This window comes from Leptodactylus fuscus, chromosome 8 (assembly GCF_031893055.1).
Source record: "Leptodactylus fuscus isolate aLepFus1 chromosome 8, aLepFus1.hap2, whole genome shotgun sequence".
NCBI lineage: Eukaryota > Metazoa > Chordata > Amphibia > Anura > Leptodactylidae > Leptodactylus > Leptodactylus fuscus.
This window is the reverse complement of record NC_134272.1, coordinates 50,995,680-51,014,110: the sequence shown is the minus strand read 5'-3', so window position 1 is coordinate 51,014,110 and position 18,431 is coordinate 50,995,680. Positions and strand designations below refer to the sequence as shown.

The window sequence follows — 18,431 nt, the reverse complement described above, 5'->3', positions numbered from 1 at the left end:
GTTGCTACAGTATAGAATATAAAACACTGGCCTTAAGAGCCAGAATTACCCCCTCCAGTAGGTGGCGCTACAGGATATATTGGGTGAAGAACTAAAACATATGGTCTAATAATTTTTGCGTGAATAATACGGGGGTTACGTGTCAATATATAGGAGTTTCATATTTTTTATCCACATTATTGTTATCAGCTGTTCTTGTTCCTAATAGATTAATGTCAGTTCTATACATTGAGATGAGTTGTCTAGGGTCCTTTGCAGGTCACATGTATAGGCTGTACTCAGTCTTAATTGACACCGCATGTTAATTTCTCAAAGGAGACCAGAACACAGACTGCTATTTCTACTAAGTTATCACTCAGGCTGGTACAAAACAGTGCTGTTTGCTGGCCACCCTATATACATATATATGTAGGTATCTTGGTACATACACGCTCCTCTTTAAACATGCTCATTGAGTGATCCATGCGACAGCGAGGGATTCACTATTGATACACTATTGGTAAATGCGTTACTGTAATATCTACAGCACGGACAGTTCTTGGTAGCAGGATTCTAGATGCATTGAACCCTCTGGTAAGGAACCCATCATCTTGTAGGAGCCTTCAGATGACTGGACTGAAGCTGTATGTTACATGACACTGCACTGGGTGGTACCACAGCAATCTTTGAGGATCGCCATTCCTGTCTTTGTTAAAGAAGGTTTACTTGGTGGCAGTTCAGTTTTCTTCTCGGGAGAGGTACCTGCATCAGTAAAACACACATAGTCAACAGGCTGGTATGATATGAAATGGATATTGTATCATACAAACATTGTATATCATTGGGTATTTTCTGAATATACTTATGCTAGCCTTCAGTGGCGTACCTAGGAATGGCGGGGCCCCGTGGCGAGCTTTTGACATGGGGCCCCCTGACCGACTCCGAAGACCCCGACTGACCGATTCCCCCCACGCACATTCCTACGTGCACTATTATGCCCCATAGTGGCATCACATGACCCGGGATGCAGACCCCGGTCATGTGACGTCAGGGATGTCACAGAAGTAGGCCTAAAGCCTGGAGAGGTAAGTAACAGTGTTTTTTATGTTCCCTTACCTCTCCTGGGCCTCCAATCATTATACTTGGGGGTCTAAAAAGACCCCGGGTATAATAATAGTGTTTGTGGGACCTGTGGCATCACTTACTGATCCCGGCCCCTGCCAGGATCGGTAAGTAAATAGGGTTCATTATCGGTAACGGCCTAGTAAAAAACAAACAAAAAAACCCCCGCAGTGGTAGCGGCTGGCGCCGGGCCCCTGATGTCCCGGGCCTTGTGGCAGCTGCTACCGCTGCTACCCTGGTAGTTACGCCCCTGCTAGCCATACACAGTACTGTGAAAATGTTTTAGACTGGTGTGGAAAAAAAAATCTGCAAAGTAAGAATGGATTCAGAAATAGAAGGGTTATTAGTTTATTTCTGTCAATTAACAACATGAAATGAATGAAGAAAAGAGAATCTAAACTCTTTAGAATATGTATGTATGTATGTGCACGTGCATATTTTATATACCGTATTTTCCGGACTATAAGGCGCACATAAAATACTTCGATTTTCTCAGAAATCGAAAGTGCGCCTTATAGTCCGGTGCGCCTTATATAAGGCTTGAAGCGGCGGCACGCGAGGAGTTAAGCAGCGGCACGCGAGGAGATAAGCGGCGGCCGCCGGCAAAGTCTCCATGCCGCTTCCATACATTGCAATGGGAGCGCGCTATTCAAATAGTATTCGTTCATCTCTAACTATTTGAATAGCGCGCTCTCATTGTAATGTATGGAAGCGGCATGCAGACTTTGCCGGCGGCCGCTGCATAAAGAGATTCTACTAGAGATGAGCGAGTACTGTTCGGATCAGCCGATCTGAACAGTACTCGCTCAACTCTAGATTCTACCATTAAAAGAACTTCTTCCCCCTAACCACGTCGGAATAGCCTTAAAAGACTATTCGTCTCTTACCTTTCCCATAGCCAGCGCCGCCTTCTCCCTGAGCTGTGTTCGCGCCTTCCGTGTCGTCTTCTTTGGGCCTCATGGATGACGCATGCGCAGTCGGCTCTGGCTGCGAGAGCCTGTTAGAGCCGACTGCGCATGCGTCATCCATGAGGCCCACAGAAGACGACACGGAAGGCGCGAACACAGCTCAGGGAGAAGGCGGCGCTGGCTATGGTAAAAAGGTAAGAGACGAATAGTCTTTTAAGGCTATTCCGACGTGATCAAGAAGGAAGTTCTTTTAAAGGTAGAATCCCTTTAACTCCTCGTGTGCCGAGCGCTTCCATTCATTTCAATGGAAGCGTGCCATTGAAATGAATAGAAGCTTTCAATCATATAAGGCGCACCGGACAGCGCTGCGCCTTGTAGTCCAGTGCGCCTTATAGATGGACCTAGGCAGGACTATAAGGCGCTCATGGGTAATGCGCCTTATAGTCCGGTGCGCCTTATAGTCCGCAAAATACGGTATGTATGTGTATATTTAGGAGGGGAATGATGGGAAGGGAGACCCAGACACATCTTCTGCACATGAGCCCTTTTCATGGTATCTAAGACTTGCTAAACGCTGGACACTTGGGATGGAGTAGAGTAGCCAGAACCCAAATGAGGGAAGCCCACAAGCCTCATATGGTCACCGTGCACATAGTTTACTGGACAAGTACTTACTGGTGGCCGGTTTTGTGACTTTGTCCAGTGGCTTTAATTTGATGCGTAAAAAGTCTGCAATTTCCTTGTCCTCTTCCTTTTCTCTGTTTAAAAAAACCCCAAAACAGTACTTATGAGTATCTGAACCTGTGTATCTCATGATATCGTAATGGTAACCAAGTTTTACATAAATGGAAGATGAGATCTCTATAATATACCTTTATACTATACCTATTCACTATATATATATATATATATATATATATATATATATATATATATATATATACAGTCCTATGAAAAAGTTTGGGCACCCCTATTAATCTTAATCATTTTTCGTTCTAAATATTTTGGTGTTTGCAACAGCCATTTCAGTTTGATATATCTAATAACTGATGGACACAGTAATATTTCAGGATTGAAATGAGATTTATTGTACTAACAGAAAATGCGCAATATGCATTAAACCAAAATTTGACCGGTGCAAAAATATGGGCACCTCAACAGAAAAGTGACATTAATATTTAGTACATCCTCCTTTTGCAAAGATAACAGCCTCTAGTCGCTTCCTGTAGCTTTTAATCAGTTCCTGGATCCTGGATGAAGGTATTTTGGACCATTTCTTTCTATAAAACGATTCAAGTTCAGTTAAGTTTGATGGTCGCCGAACATGGACAGCCCGCTCTCAAATGATCTGAAAACAAAGATTGTTCAACATAGTTGTTCAGGGGAAGGATACAAAACGTTGTCTCAGAGATTTAACCTGTCAGTTTCCACTGTGAGGAACATAGTAAGGAAATGGAAGACCACAGGGACAGTTCTTGTTAAGCCCAGAAGTGGCAGGCCAAGAAAAATATCAGAAAGGCAGAGAAGAAGAATGGTGAGAACAGTCAAGGACAATCCACAGACCACCTCCAAAGAGCTGCAGCATCATCTTGCTGCAGATGGTGTCACTGTGCATCGGTCAACTATACAGCGCACTTTGCACAAATAGAAGCTGTATGGGAGAGTGATGAGAAAGAAGCCGTTTCTGCACGTACGCCACAAATAGAGTTGCCTGAGGTATGAAAAAGCACATTTGGACAAGGCAGCTTCATTTTGGAAACAAAAATTGAGTTGTTTGGTTATAAAAAAAGGCGTTATGCATGGCGTCCAAAAAGAAACAGCATTCCAAGAAAAACACATGCTACCCACTGTAAAATTTGGTGGAGGTTCCATCATGCTTTGGGGCTGTGTGGCCAATGCCGGCACCGGGAATCTTGTTAAAGTTGAGAGTCGCATGGATTCCACTCAGTATCAGCAGATTCTTGAGAATAATGTTCAAGAATCAGTGACGAAGTTGAAGTTACGCTGGGGATGGATATTTCAGCAAGACAATGATCCAAAACACCGCTCCAAATCCTCAGGCATTCATGCAGAGGAACAATTACAATGTTCTGGAATGGCCATCCCAGTCCCCAGACCTGAATATCATTGAACATCTGTGGGATGATTTGAAGCGGGCTGTCCATGCTCGGCGACCATCTAACTTAACTGAACTTGAATTGTTTGTCCAAAATACCTTTATCCAGGATCCAGGAACTGATTAAAAGCTACAGGAGGCGACTAGAGGCTGTTATCTTTGCAAAAGGAGGATCTACTAAATATTAATGTCACTTTTCTGTTGAGGTGCCCATATTTTTGCACCGGTCAAATTTTGGTTTAATGCATATTGCGCATTTTCTGTTAGTACAATAAACCTCATTTCAATCCTGAAATATTACTGTGTCCATCAGTTATTAGATATATCAAACTGAAATGGCTGTTGCAAACACCAAAATATTTAGAACTAAAAATGATTAAGATTAATAGGGGTGCCCAAACTTTTTCATAGGACTGTATATATATATATATATATATATATATATATATATATATATATATATATATATATAATTTCCCCCTACGATCAACAGCAGCACAACTGGGTATTCCTGCCCCTAATGAGCTGTTAGGACAGGTGGAATTTTTAATTACCTAACAGCTTTTGACCCCTATAAGAGGCCGGAAGACATGCTCCTCCCTTGTGTTTTTTTCTGTCCTGTGGGACAGGACAGGTGGTCAGAGGGGGAACAGGTGTTCTGACCTCCTATAGGGGTCCACTACTCTCCCCCATCCGTACCTGACAGCGGAAGATCTTTTTCTTGGACATCCTCTTCTTTTTTCAGCAGGGGTCCTCTTCTCCCGGCGGGGACCCTGCCGGCTTGTGCGCACTCCTGTCTGTCTGGCGCGCCGGGTCAGGGCTTTCCCCAGGTATAGGAACGCTAGACCTAGGAACCTTTCTCAGGTTCCTCGGGAAAGAGAAATAACCCCTAGACACGAGCATTGCTGTGGTAGTTCGGGGGGGGGTCCCCCGGTCCTTGGGACCATACCTGAGTCGGATCCCCCCCCCCCGTCTTCCCCCCTCCCCTTTTCTCATGGAGATTCTGGCTCCGTTGTAGCTCCTGCCCCCTGGGCGGGGCTCCGGGCAAAACCCCGCCCCCTGGCCTATTTAAGTCCCCCTAGAGCTTCAGTTAGTGCTTGTCGCTCCGGTTGCAAGCACATCAGTTGGTGAAGCTCCCTGGTCATTTCATTGCTGGAGAGCTGTCTTCATTGACTAGGGTTTGGTGGACATGGCCAGGAGGGGGGGGGGGAGGTTGGGGAGTTGCATCCCTGGGGGCAGTAAGTAGTTAGTGTATCCTTTTCTTCCTCCTCAGAATGTCTTCTTCTTCCTCCACTGTTCCTCCTAGAAGGAAGGCTGCTTCGAAAAGGAAGCATCTGGCATGCGCTTCCTGTAGCGTGCCGCTGCCTGATGACTCCCAATATCGGTTCTGTCAGGGGTGCAGGGCCCCCTCTGTTGAAACAACTCCCATGCGAGAGATGGTTTCCTGGGTGAAGGGGTACGTCCAGGACTCCATGAAAAGGATGGAAGCTGTCTCCCTGGCCAAGAGGCCACGGCTGGATTGTGAATTGTCCCTGCCGCCTCTGGAAAAGCTGCGCCTCAGGGATGTGGAGTCGTCTTCTAGTACGGAGGAGGAGAAGGAGATTTTTCCCCTGGACAAAATGTCCAGAGTATTCAAGACCCTAAGAATCAGAGACCGGGAAGGCGGGGAAGGCTCTAGCCGTAGGTCTCGTACCTTCAGGCCCTCTTCGGAGATGCTCCGCCTGATGGAGGGCGAATGGAGGCACCCGGAGAGATCCTTTGCGCCATCCACACGCTTCAAGGCACTTTTTCCCATCTCTGAAAGTCAACTAAAGGCGTGGGGTCCCCCACCAAAGGTGGACGTCGCCGTGGCCAAGTTATTCCAGGCGCTCCATCCTTCCATCAGAGGACGGCTCGGGCCTCAGGGACCCCATGGATCGCCGAGTCGAAGGATCTTTGAGGCGTGTATATTTGTCCGCCTCTGCCCAGGCCTCTTTGGGCATGGTCGCGAATGAGGTAGCAACTGGCTTACGCGCAGAACTGTCATCCCTGGCCAAGGACATCGATTCCGGCGTGGATCGTGATGATCTCCTCGCGGCAGTGTCCGACATCACGCTGTTGGTGGATCACCTGACAGAGGCTACCCATTTTCAGACCCGTCTGGCGGCTAGATCCATGGCACTGGCTACTGTGGCTCGCCGACCCCTATGGCTGAAGCCCTAGAAGGCTGACCTTACTTCCAAAAATAGCCTCTGTGGTCTCCCCTTTGAGCCCGGACGGCTGTTCGGAAGGGAGCTCGACCACATTATGGAAGGCTGGGCCGACTCCAAGGGCAAGAACCTGCCACAGCTCCTTGAAGGTCGGAGTACCTCCTTTCGAGGAAGAGGCACCCGGAGAGGCACCAGAGGCCAGCGGCGATCCGGGAGAGGAAGAGGTCGGGGCTCATCTCGTGGCCGTAAGAATGCCCCCTTCTAATTCCCTCTCAGTACACCCCCCCTTCCTACCCCCCCCTCCCCTGGGGTGGGCGGTCGTCTTTCCCACTATGTGGAGGCCTGGCGGCAGAATATTCGGGACCCCTGGGTCATCCAGACGATCCAGGAAGGTTATAAAATTAATTTTGTTTCCCAGCCGCCAGAGAAGATGGTAAGAATCCGCCCTCTTCAGGGCCCCAAACAACTTCATCTGGAGAGATTGATTCAGGAGTACGTGGACAAGGCCGCGCTAGAGATGGTTCCTCGTGCAGAGCAAGGCACAGGCGTCTACTCTCCAGTCTTCTTGGTCCCCAAGCCATCAGGCGAGTGGCGTATGATCATCGATCTCAGGTATCTGAATCACTTCATCCGCAGGCTGCGGTTTCGCATGGAAACCATAAGGTCAGTACTACCTTTCATGCACCCTGGAGATCACTTCGTCACTCTGGACCTGAAGGACGCCTACCTCCACGTACCCATCTTTCTGGCACACCGAAAGTTCCTAAGGATTGCCGTAGACATACAAGGGAAAGAGGCGCACTTCCAGTTCGCAGCCCTCCCGTTCGGCATATCCTCCGCCCCCCACACCTTCACAAAGGTTATAGCTCCGGTCGCTGCCGCCCTACGCCTTCAAGGCATATTCATAGTCCCGTACCTGGACGACTGGCTTCTGAAGGCTCATTCAAAGGAGGTTCTTACCACGCAGGTGCAGACCGTCGTAGCTCTACTAGACAAGCTGGGGTGGCTGGTAAACTGGCAGAAGTCAGTGATGGTGCCATCAACACGAGTTCAGTTCCTGGGACTTATTCTAGACTCTCTCAACATGACGGTCTCTCTACCCTCTCCTCGCAAAAGGAAAATTGCTCGGGCAGCACATCATTTGTCTTCCACACGGAAGGTCACCATCAGGACGGCTATGAAGGTCCTTGGATTGATGTCCGCTGCCCTAGATGCAGTTCCTTGGGCCCTATGGCATATGCGCCCTCTACAGAACGAGATCTTGAGAGTCTGGAATCACAGTCCTTCAGGTTTACAGAAGCCAATAGAGTTAACCATCAGCACTCGGCAAACCTTGCCCTGGTGGACCCATCTGCGAGATGGGAAGTCCTCGGTCCAGCCCGCCTGGACCCTGTTGACTACAGATGCCTCCCTCACAGGCTGGGGAGCTCATCTGGGGGAGACCCCGGTTCAAGGTACATGGAATCAGCGGGAGAGGACGCACTCATCCAACTGGCGCGAGCTTACCGCAGTTCATCGAGCCCTTCTGTCATTTGCACCACTTCTACGAGGGAAAGCGGTCAAAGTAAGATCAGACAATCTGACGACAGTCCACTATATCAACAAGCAGGGAGGAACCAGGTCCCCCTCGCTCATGCAAGTAACCAACCTGATCTTCTCCTGGGCAAAACGAAACCTCTCCCAGCTGGCCGCAGTACATATCCAGGGCCGCCTGAACATCCTAGCGGATCAACTCAGCAGAGGCCGGCCGACTGCAGGCGAATGGTCCCTCAATCAGGACATCTTCCACTACCTGACCAGGAGGTGGGGTCTCCCCGAGGTGGATCTGATGGCCACCCAACACAATGCCAAAGTAGAAAGGTTTTGCTCCCTGTACCGGGAAGACAACCCTTTGGCTGTGGATGCCCTGTCAATACCATGGAGGTTCGAACTGGCATACGTGTTCCCTCCCATCCCGATGATACCGAAGGTGTTGGCGAAACTCAGGCAGGACCAGACTTCGGGAATAGTGGTCATGCCGTTCTGGCCAAAAAGGGCATGGTTCACCGACCTTATCCTTATGAGTCGGGGGAACTACTGGAGGCTTCCACCAGTCAGGAACCTGGTGTCACTGAACAGTCGGCCGTGCCTGGGCCTAGACAAATTCAACCTCACTGCCTGGAGGCTAACCGCGCCATACGCGCAGACAGAGGATTGTCCCAGGGAGTGCTAAGTACCTTAGCCCATTCAAGAGCAGAGGCAACCAATCAGAGCTACCAAAGGATCGCCCGGATATTCCAAGATTGGTGTACAGGCAGCCACCGCGATCCAGACAGACATGCAGTCCTAGAGTTCTTACAGAACGGCCTGGAGAGAGGACTAGCACCTGCCACCCTCAAGGTTCAAGTGTCAGCTCTATCTGCTCTCCTGGAGACACGGTTATCACAAGATCCTCTTGTCAAACAGTTCCTTAAGGTGGCTGCCAGGCTCCGCCCCCAGGTACGGCCCCCTGTCCCCAGGTGGGACCTGGCCGCGGTTCTACAAGGGCTATGTGCGCCCCCCCTTTGAACCATTATCTGAAGTGGACTGGAAGTACCTGTCATTTAAAGTGACCTTTCTGTTGGCAATAACCTCCGCAAAGAGGGTTGGCGAATTGCAGGCTCTAGCAGCCTCCGAACCTTTCATAACTTTCTTTCCTGACAGAGTACAGCTAAGGTTCGTCCCAGGATTCTTGCCGAAGGTACCCACACTTCAGAACACCAATCAAGTGATCACCCTACCGGGTTTCTTTCCCTCCCCTGCCACTGAGCAGGAGGAGAAGCTACACACGCTGGATCTGGTAAGAGCACTACGTATCTACCTGGATCGTACAGCACCGTTCCGAAGATCAGAGAATCTTCTGGTTAATGTGTTTGGCCACAATAGAGGCGCTAAAGCATCAAAGGTAACCCTCTCTAGATGGATCAGAGAAGCTATCAGCTGTTCCCTACGGGCTCAGAATCTTCCTGTTCCAGATTTCCTACGAGCCCATGCCACCCGATCAGTGGCGACATCATGGGCAGAGACACGGTTCCTCTCTCTAGAGCAGATATGTGCTGCAGCCTCTTGGAGCTCACAGCTGACTTTTGCCAAACACTACAGATTGGACTGGCGTACGGCCGATGCTACAGCATTTGGGCACTCCGTCTTGGCATCAGCCTGCCAGGAGGTCCCGCCCTAGGGGAGATAATACTTGCTAAATCCCCAGTTGTGCTGCTGTTGGGCGTAGGGGGAAAGAAAGATTATGAATGATAATCTGTTTTCCCTTAGCCCAAACAGCAGTACAAGGCTCCCTCCCTAAGAGGTGCTATTGTACAGATTTTGTGTATGTGTGTGTAGCTCTTGGCATAAGTTGCTCTCTGTATATCATACTTGTTACTAACACAAGGGAGGAGCATGTCTTCCGGCCTCTTATAGGGGTCAAAAGCTGTTAGGTAATTAAAAATTCCACCTGTCCTAACAGCTCATTAAGGGCAGGAAGGAAGTTGCACTGCTGTTTGGGCTAAGGGAAAACAGATTACCATTCATAATCTTTCTTTCCTGTTCGTCCATCGGCAGTACACACACATGGGATATTACTCCCCTAGATACAATTAGAAGAGACAGGTTAACAAGCAATAAACATCACGTAGATCATTAAGGAGCCCCCTCCCCATAAAAGGAGCTCTGCCCTGAGGCGCTTCAGTATTTTTATTTCTCTTAAAACCTTAGAAGAGGCAGGACTCTCTTTCTTACTTTCTCTTTTGTTTGTCTTTTCAATAGGTTTCATCTATCTTCACAAGCTCCCCCACTCTGAGGATAAAGTCCAGCCAGGGGGAGCTGGCAAGGATATGGCTGGCATATCCCCAGGAAGCCTGTGTAATACAGTTGCTTCTGGCGGAGGGCAGAGCTGCTTTACTATGTAGCACCTTCAGCTTGGCTGATTTTCCCACAGAATCCTGCTTAGGTAGTTGATTCTGCTGGATGAGACTGCCCAATGAGGAAGCTCAGTGGAACCTGGCAATGCTTACCTCACATGAAGCGGCGCCATCTTGGATTCTGGCGTAACGCTCTGCACATGTGCGAGAACAAGGAAGTCTCGCGAGATTTCAAAGGGGTTAAGTATCCGGTGTTGGGCATGGTCTAAGCGCCACCTGCCGAAACAAGCCGGACCCTGATAACTGCTAACTGTAAGTAGGAGCTTTGCTCCACTAAGAAAGCAAGTATATGGTTTATTTTAGTGCTTGTCCACTAGCAGCAGGGGCTGGTTGGCATTGCTGTCCACAGCCTATTGTTACACAGTTCATGTGCATGTGCAACCTATAAACAGCATACAGCTTTTGGATGGTGTCTGGTGAGCTATTGGGCAGTTTGCTATGTACATTGAAGTCTTTCAAACCCATTGAGGTCACTGTGAGTGTACAAATTGCAGGTATATTAGTTGCCTGGCAAGCCCATGTATACACTGTCATTGGTACAGTTTACAAAACATAAGTATTGGAGTTATACAGGTCCAACGATCTGGTGTATGTGTTCCCTCCAATACCTCTCATTCTGAAAGTTCTAAGGAACATTCTGGAAGAGAAGGCGGAAGCAGTAGCGATACTGCCTTACTGGCCCCGTCAGGCATGGTTTTCTCTCGCATTGTATCTCTCGAAAGGAAGATATTGGAGACTACCACTTCGGGAGGACTTGCTTCTACAGAACGGGCTGTTCCATCCACAGCTAGAAAAACTACAACTGACAGCATGGAGGATGACAGGGAAGCCTTAAAAAGTTCAGGCCTCTCAGACGCGGTAGTTTCAACTCTTATGTCAGCAAGAAGACCCTCTACTGTTAATGTATATAATAGAGTATGGAACACATATAAAACCTGGTGTAGCACAAAAAAAGTAAGGCCTAATGTTGTTCCTTCTGTGTTACAATTTCTTCAAGAAGGGTTTGATAAAGGTCTTAAGTACAACACTTTGAAAGTGCATTTTACAGCTATTAATGCACAACTTCAGTCAATCTTCATTAACCAGGCTCTGGTCCAAAGATTCTTCAAGGCCGTAAGAAATATTAGACCAATATCACACAAGCCTGTACCCTCCTGGGATTTGCCCTTAGTACTGAAAGCATTGATGGGCCCTCCGTTTGAACCAATGGACCAGGCAGACTTGAAACACATATCTCTTAAAACCCTGTTTTTGGTCGCCATTACTTCAGCAAGAAGAATTAGCGAGTTACAGGCCCTCTCTTGTAGAGAGCCATACCTTCTTATAAGAAGAAGATTGTGTAATCATGAGGACTTTACCAGAGTTCATTCCTAAAGTTGCGTCACTTTCTAATATGAATCAGGAAATATCCCTGCCGGTGTTCTGGCCTAACCCATCAAATGAGGAGCAACAAGCGCTACACACACTGGATGTGAGGAGAGCGATTCTTTCGTATTTGGAGACATCAAAAGCATACAGGAAGTCAGAGGCACTATTCGTCCAATTTCACGGAAATGCTAAGGGTTGTAAGGCCAGTAAGTCTACGTTAGCAAGATGGATAAAAGACACTATCAAGATTTGCTACGACACGCTGAGGCAATCATCACCTGTTTCTGTAAGAGCACACTCTACTCGGTCAACAGCGGCATCCTGGGCAGAATTCGGGGGAGTCCCGCTGGATCATATTTGCAGAGCGGCAACATGGTAATCTCCTACTACGTTCATAAAGCATTATAAGTTGGATATAATGGCCTCTGAGGGTTCGGTCTTCGGTCAGGTGGTATTGGAGAAAGCAACCAATGTCCCACCCAAATAATACTGCTTTGTAAGTTCCCATGTGTGTGTACTGCCGACAGACGAACAGGAAATATGAAATTTACCTTATGAAATTTGCATTTCCTGGAGTCCGGAGGCAGTACAGCACGCCCGCTCTATTGGTTGCTTATTGCTTTGGTATTATACTGAAGCGCCTCAGGGCAGAGCTCCTTTTATGGGGAGGGGGCTCCTTAATGATCTAAGTGATGTTTATTGCTTGTTAACCTGTCTCTTCTAATTGTATCTAGGGGAGTAATATCCCATGTGTGTGTACTGCCGATGGACGAACAGGAAATGCTAATTTCATAAGGTAAATTTCATATATATATATATATATATATATATATATATATATATATATATACAGTGTATATATATATATATAATTTTTTTTTTTTTGAGTATATTCTGGAAATAATACTTACAGACATTCCTTAAAAGAAGCCTTTTTTTTCCCTAGGAGCTGGTAATAATCTTGGATATTAGACTAATAGGGTCTGTAGCCTGTGACCCTTGCCCCACTATTCGCTGAGTATACTCTCGGTATAGGACAGTGGCCCATATCTACTAATAGTTAGACAAACCAGATGTATTACACTATATGTGGTGCATCTTCACACGGTTTGGGACTTATTCACATGACTGGATTTGACAGCTGTGTGCTAGTCGCTTTACTAAATACTTTTTTTTACAGCTGAGGGCCTAGCACGGTGGTGTGAATAAGCCCTTAGTCTAAGTTTATGCAACCTATTAGTTACTTACTTTAATTTTACACCAGAATTTTGGCACATTTGGGGCACACATTAAGCCATGCCCCTATTCATATTCGTACATTCTCCCTTGCCAAACTAGTCAGAAAAATCATCTCTCACATTTTGGTGCATTTTACACCAGAATCAAGTCATAACCACTTCAGTAAATTTGCCTTCACTTATTATTAGAAGGTTCCCCTGTCAATGAGCCATAGTTACCAACAAAATGGAAGACTTTAGCTCTTTCCTGATCCCACCCATAACACAATTGGGGATGATCAATTTTATCTAAACCGGCAATCCCTTCCCCTTGAATTCCTGGGAGTATTGGGAACCATGTAATAAGCTGATCCCAGAACGTATCTCTTGTGCCCACCTTGTGGTCAACTACAGTCTATGGAGGGTGTTCAGCTCTCCAGAGACTCCTGTGGTCTTTTCAGTTCCTTGTGAGGAGTAGTATAGGACACTAACCTTAACCGCTCCACTTCAGCATCATCTACAAGGAAGTCCCTTTTCTGCACCAACTTCTGAATCTTCTGGATCAATTCATCTTCTCGCTTCTTCTGCTCATTAGTTTTAGCTTTCTCTGTAACGTAGATCAGTGAGATGAATGAGCGGTTTTGTTAGCACTAGTTGTCTGTGACTACTATATCATGTATTACAATTTATCATATTACTATTATATTTGCATTGCTTTCTACTCTGGATCACGATTTTCTCCCTGGATCTTAGGAACATTGAACAGACCTATAAAGTTGTATCACGGGGTAGTCTGTGGAGGTTTACAAGAATGTCTAGAGGCTATTACTGTTCCCTGCTTCATGAACTTTTAATATATACACAATTACATTGAGTTGCTACATGAAACAAAATCCTGACACGCTGGTCTTATTTCTCAGCGTGATGTTGTGAGAAGTATGGGAAATGTGTGGGATGGGATTTGCCTCTAGCTCTGTTGTCCTGCCACCATTACACTTTAGTGCAGTTATTTTGCAGATGATGTACTCGATAATCCCGCCACCGTCAGGTGTCGAGAACCCTCTATAGATGGTGAAATTACTAATCAGCGGCAGATTGCCGCAAAAACGGGACATTAATTCCTTTATTTGCTTGGTGGCGGTTTAGGGCTTAATGTTCTCAAGAGGTTTTAAGCCCCTTGAAATTCTCATGTAAAAGCAAAACAGGAAAATAAAACACAAGTAGCGACTGTTGTAAAAGAATGTAAAATAACCCAACAAGTTATTCATATGGAGGCTCCATGGCAAGAATCTATTTTAAAGGGATTGTACAGTATGAGACTGGATACAAAACGTCTCATACTGTACAATTATGATCTGAGGGTCCGGCACAATTTGATGACCACCAGTACTTCTATAGTACCTATTCAGCAGTTCCAGCACCAACTCCACAAGTTCTTTTCGTGGTCACCTATTGCGACAATTTCTCTTTTGTCGGTTTTATACTATAAAGGAGATCTACCACTTCCCCGAGCATATTCAATGGCCACCGCCGTGTTACAGAGCACAACACAGTGATAAACAACATACCAGTGTTATGTATGTCACTCGTAGATTTGGAGAAAAACATCTTTAAACTCTTATGCAAATGAGGAAGTTGGTGCACTGGGGGCGGGCCTTCAGGCCTGTGAGCAATGCTCTTGCTGCTCAAGTATGACTGGTGATGGGGAAAATCAACTCCCACTACATGGAGAGGTGCAAAAAGGAGATGGTAGGGGCCTAAGTGACAGGGAGCTAAAGACTCACCTCAAGTGCACTCGCTGCCTTACTAATGTGACATATATAACAAAGCACTGCGATGTGCTCTGTGACATGGTGAGCTTATGCTTGTAGGGAGGTGGTAGACTCCATTTAAAGATTTGGGTCATTAAACCACAAACAGTTCATATAGAATGGGGGAGGTTTACAACAGGACAATTTGGGATACAAAACTTTCAGCCTATAAAGACCTGTGGGTGGTTTAGTGTCCCAAATTGACCTGTCAGGTTCCCTTTAAAAACCTCCATAAGCCTTTGCGTGAGATTTTTAGCAATCCATTAGCTGCCTCTATTTAAGTCTTATTATGGTACATCCAAAACGGAGCCATAATCGGGTCAGGATTTGTCATTTGCTTCTTTTGTACATTAACACTTTACAAATGTCCACAAGATGAAATCTTCATGGATATTATATTTTACTTAAAAATCCTGTTTTTTATGTTAATGTTATACAATGTATACTGTGTCTTTAATCCTATTATCAGAATTATGAGTCCCTTTCCAGTCATTACCCCAAACTTCATCTCAATATTATGTGTGAATCAGCTATTTTAACAACTTTAACCCATTATAACTGGCGGGTTATACATATAAAATTTTATTACAAATTGGAGCAATTACCTGGCACATCCACTAAGCTCTGCAGTTCTTGTTTCAGGCTCATAATTTCCTTGCACAGTTGAATGTCGTCAATCCTAGAAGACAAAATAGAACGAAGATCCCGACATTGGGACAAATTAATTCTGCAATTCGGTTTACTGGCTTCACTTCATGAGATATAAGACTAGAACAGAGACGTTTTCTTGCCTGTTACAAATCACACTGATAGTCTTAGTGTAGGAGAAATTACTCTAGCAAATACATCATATATATCACAGTCTGCAGAAATACACCACTAGCTCAGGGTGAGTGATCCATTATTTAGGGAATTTACTAACAGAGATCCGACACTGACACTCAGTAAATCATACACATAATAGGTCACTTACTGTACAGCAAGTACTATACATATTACACGACACATCAGAGATTTACCTGCCATGGTCACCAGCCAACCCGTAACTAGACTGTCTGGCAAGAAGGAGGGCTGACTTTTTCTAAGATTTTGGCCAAGATGTAGTCAATGAACTGTCCGTGGGATTGTTCCTATAATGAGTCCACCAGCAGAAAGACAGATTTTTCTGCCATATAACACAACAATTTAATATATTGGTTTTCCATACTTAATAATTGATGACCGATCCTTTAAAAAGGTCAGCAATATGTGATCGGTGGGAATAAACACCCGACAATCAGCCATTTGAAGAGGACACACCATTAACGTCAGCGATGCAGTCTCTTCAGTACTCACCAAGCCCCACTTGAATGGGGCTGAGCAGCGAATTGGCCATGTGATGATGAATGCAAGTCATATGGTCTGCCAAGCAGAAACCGTCTCAGGTGTCAGAACCCTGCTGATCTTCATTTGATGACCTTTCTTATATATAGGTCATCAATTAATAAGTCCTGGGAATCCCCTTTAGGTGCACTGGCCAAATTCTGCTGCTTAGGCCATTCACATGTAGAGTCGTTGATCCTGTCTGTAAAATCACATATTTAGCAGTCTACCATCGACCACAAGTCTAAACATAAGTGTCCTTCAATGCCCACGTTCTTTACTTTACTTTTACTGTATGCCTGTGGGTTGACTGTGGACCAAACATAGTGTTCTTGAACTTTCATGAGATGTTACTTGACTTGCAGCTTTATAAGAAAGATGACCTTGAGGAACTCATGTTTTTCTCATCCAGAAATAACAAGAAGTGTTTTTGTTTTTAGTATTGGGGTGCAAAACTATTGGACTAACCCAGATAAGAACCAGAGGATTATTCGATGGGCCCAGACTGGTCCAACAGAAAACATCCAAATTCAAAAGGTACCATGATCTGATTCATAGGAATTGTTGGAGGGTGGGCTTCAGAATGATTTTATCTGGTGGGCCTAAGGAACCTCAGTCCAACACTGGGGCACAAGCATTTTCAGAACACACTTTCTAATCATGTAAAAAATTCCTTCCCAACTTCAAATATAAACACTCGGAATAAATACTTGGCTTACTATAGTGGTAATAAAACAGCCTTGTATATATCTAATCTGTACCCCCTTCCAAAAATTATATGAACCTGAGAAGGTAGAAATGAAAATGCTATTTACGTATACACCATAGTCAGCACATACATATAGAAAATGAGCTTTCTGTGGCCTGCTATAGTGGGTCTCCGAGGAGCAACAATCTGTGTTAATGTTAGACTTTCAGCTTGATGCTGAAGCTTTTCTCTGACCATAAGAGCACTGGGATCAGCAGACAGCTTAGTGACTCATGCACCATATGTCTGTTCCCCTCTTGACAAATTTTCACGCAAATGTTAAATCCTAAACCAACAAAAACAACAAAAAGTGAGAATAAACAATATGGACAAATAGTAAATCCCTGTGAAAATAAAGACTCTCCCGGGGAAAATATTTGGTATAACAATTCAGAAGATAATGTCGCAAATTTGTATTTGTCTTTTGGTAGACATACAGTCCTATGAAAAAGTTTGGGCACCCCTATGAATCTTAATCATTTTTAGTTCAAAATATTTTGGTGTTTGCAGCAGCCATTTCAGTTTGATATATCTAATAACTGATGGACACAGTAATATTTCAGGATTGAAATGAGGTTTATTGTACTAACAGAAAATGTGCAATATGCATTAAACCAAAATTTGACCGGTGCAAAAGTATGGGCACCCTTATCATTTTATTGATTTGAATACTCCTAACTACTTTTTTACTGACTTACTGAAGCACATAATTGGTTTTGTAACCTCAGTGAGCTTTGAACTTCATAGCCAGGTGTATCCAATCACGAGAAAAGGTATTTAAGGTGGCCAATTGCAAGTTGTTCTACTATTTGAATCTCCTCTGAAGAGTGGCATCATGGGCTACTCAAAACAACTCTCAAATGATCTGAAAACAAAGATTGTTCAACATAGTTGTTCAGCGGAAGGATACAAAAAGCTGTCTCAGAGATTTAACCTGTCAGTTTCCAGGTCAGGAAATGGAAGACCACAGGGACAGTTCTTGTTAAGCCCAGAAGTGGCAGGCCAAGAAAAATATCAGAAAGGCAGAGAAGAAGAATGGTGAGAACAGTCAAGGACAATCCACAGACCACCTCCAAAGAGCTGCAGCATCATCTTGCTGCAGATGGTGTCACTGTGCATCGGTCAACAATACAGCGCACTTTGCACAAGGAGAAACTGTATGGGAGAGTGATGAGAAAGAAGCCGTTTCTGCAAGCACGCCACAAACAGAGTCGCCTGAGATATGCAAAAGGACATTTGGACAAGCCAGCTTCATTTTGGAAGAAGGTCCTGTGGACTGATGAAACAAAGATTGAGTTGTTTGGTTATACAAAAAGGCGTTATGCATGGCGTCCAAAAAAAACAGCATTCCAAGAAAAACACTTGCTACCCACTGTAAAATTTGGTGGAGGTTCTATCATGCTTTGGGGCTGTGTGGCCAATGCCGGCATCGGGAATCTTGTTAAAGTTGAGGGTCGCATGGATTCCACTCAGTATCAGCAGATTCTTGAGAATAATGTTCAAGAATCAGTGACGAAGTTGAAGTTACGCCGGGGATAGATATTTCAGCAAGACAATGATCCAAAACACCGCTCCAAATCCTCAGGCATTCATGCAGAGGAACAATTACAATGTTCTGGAATGGCCATCCCAGTCCCCAGACCTGAATATCATTGAACATCTGTGGGATGATTTGA

The 18,431-nt window shown here is 45.4% G+C and overlaps 1 protein-coding gene across 1 annotated transcript in view; it reads right to left on the bottom strand.

Annotated features, from left to right (window-relative positions):
• The window catches only part of BMERB1 (bMERB domain containing 1), a 155,944-nt gene continuing 137,513 nt past the window's right edge, over positions 1-18,431 (bottom strand). The window contains exons 3-6 of the mRNA XM_075285799.1: positions 15,251-15,324; positions 13,327-13,441; positions 2,685-2,767; positions 1-741 (exon numbers count right to left, since the gene is read on the bottom strand). Coding sequence (XP_075141900.1) covers positions 629-741; positions 2,685-2,767; positions 13,327-13,441; positions 15,251-15,324 — 385 coding nt within the window. The 3' untranslated portion in view covers positions 1-628. The remainder of the gene's footprint in view (positions 742-2,684; positions 2,768-13,326; positions 13,442-15,250; positions 15,325-18,431) is intronic.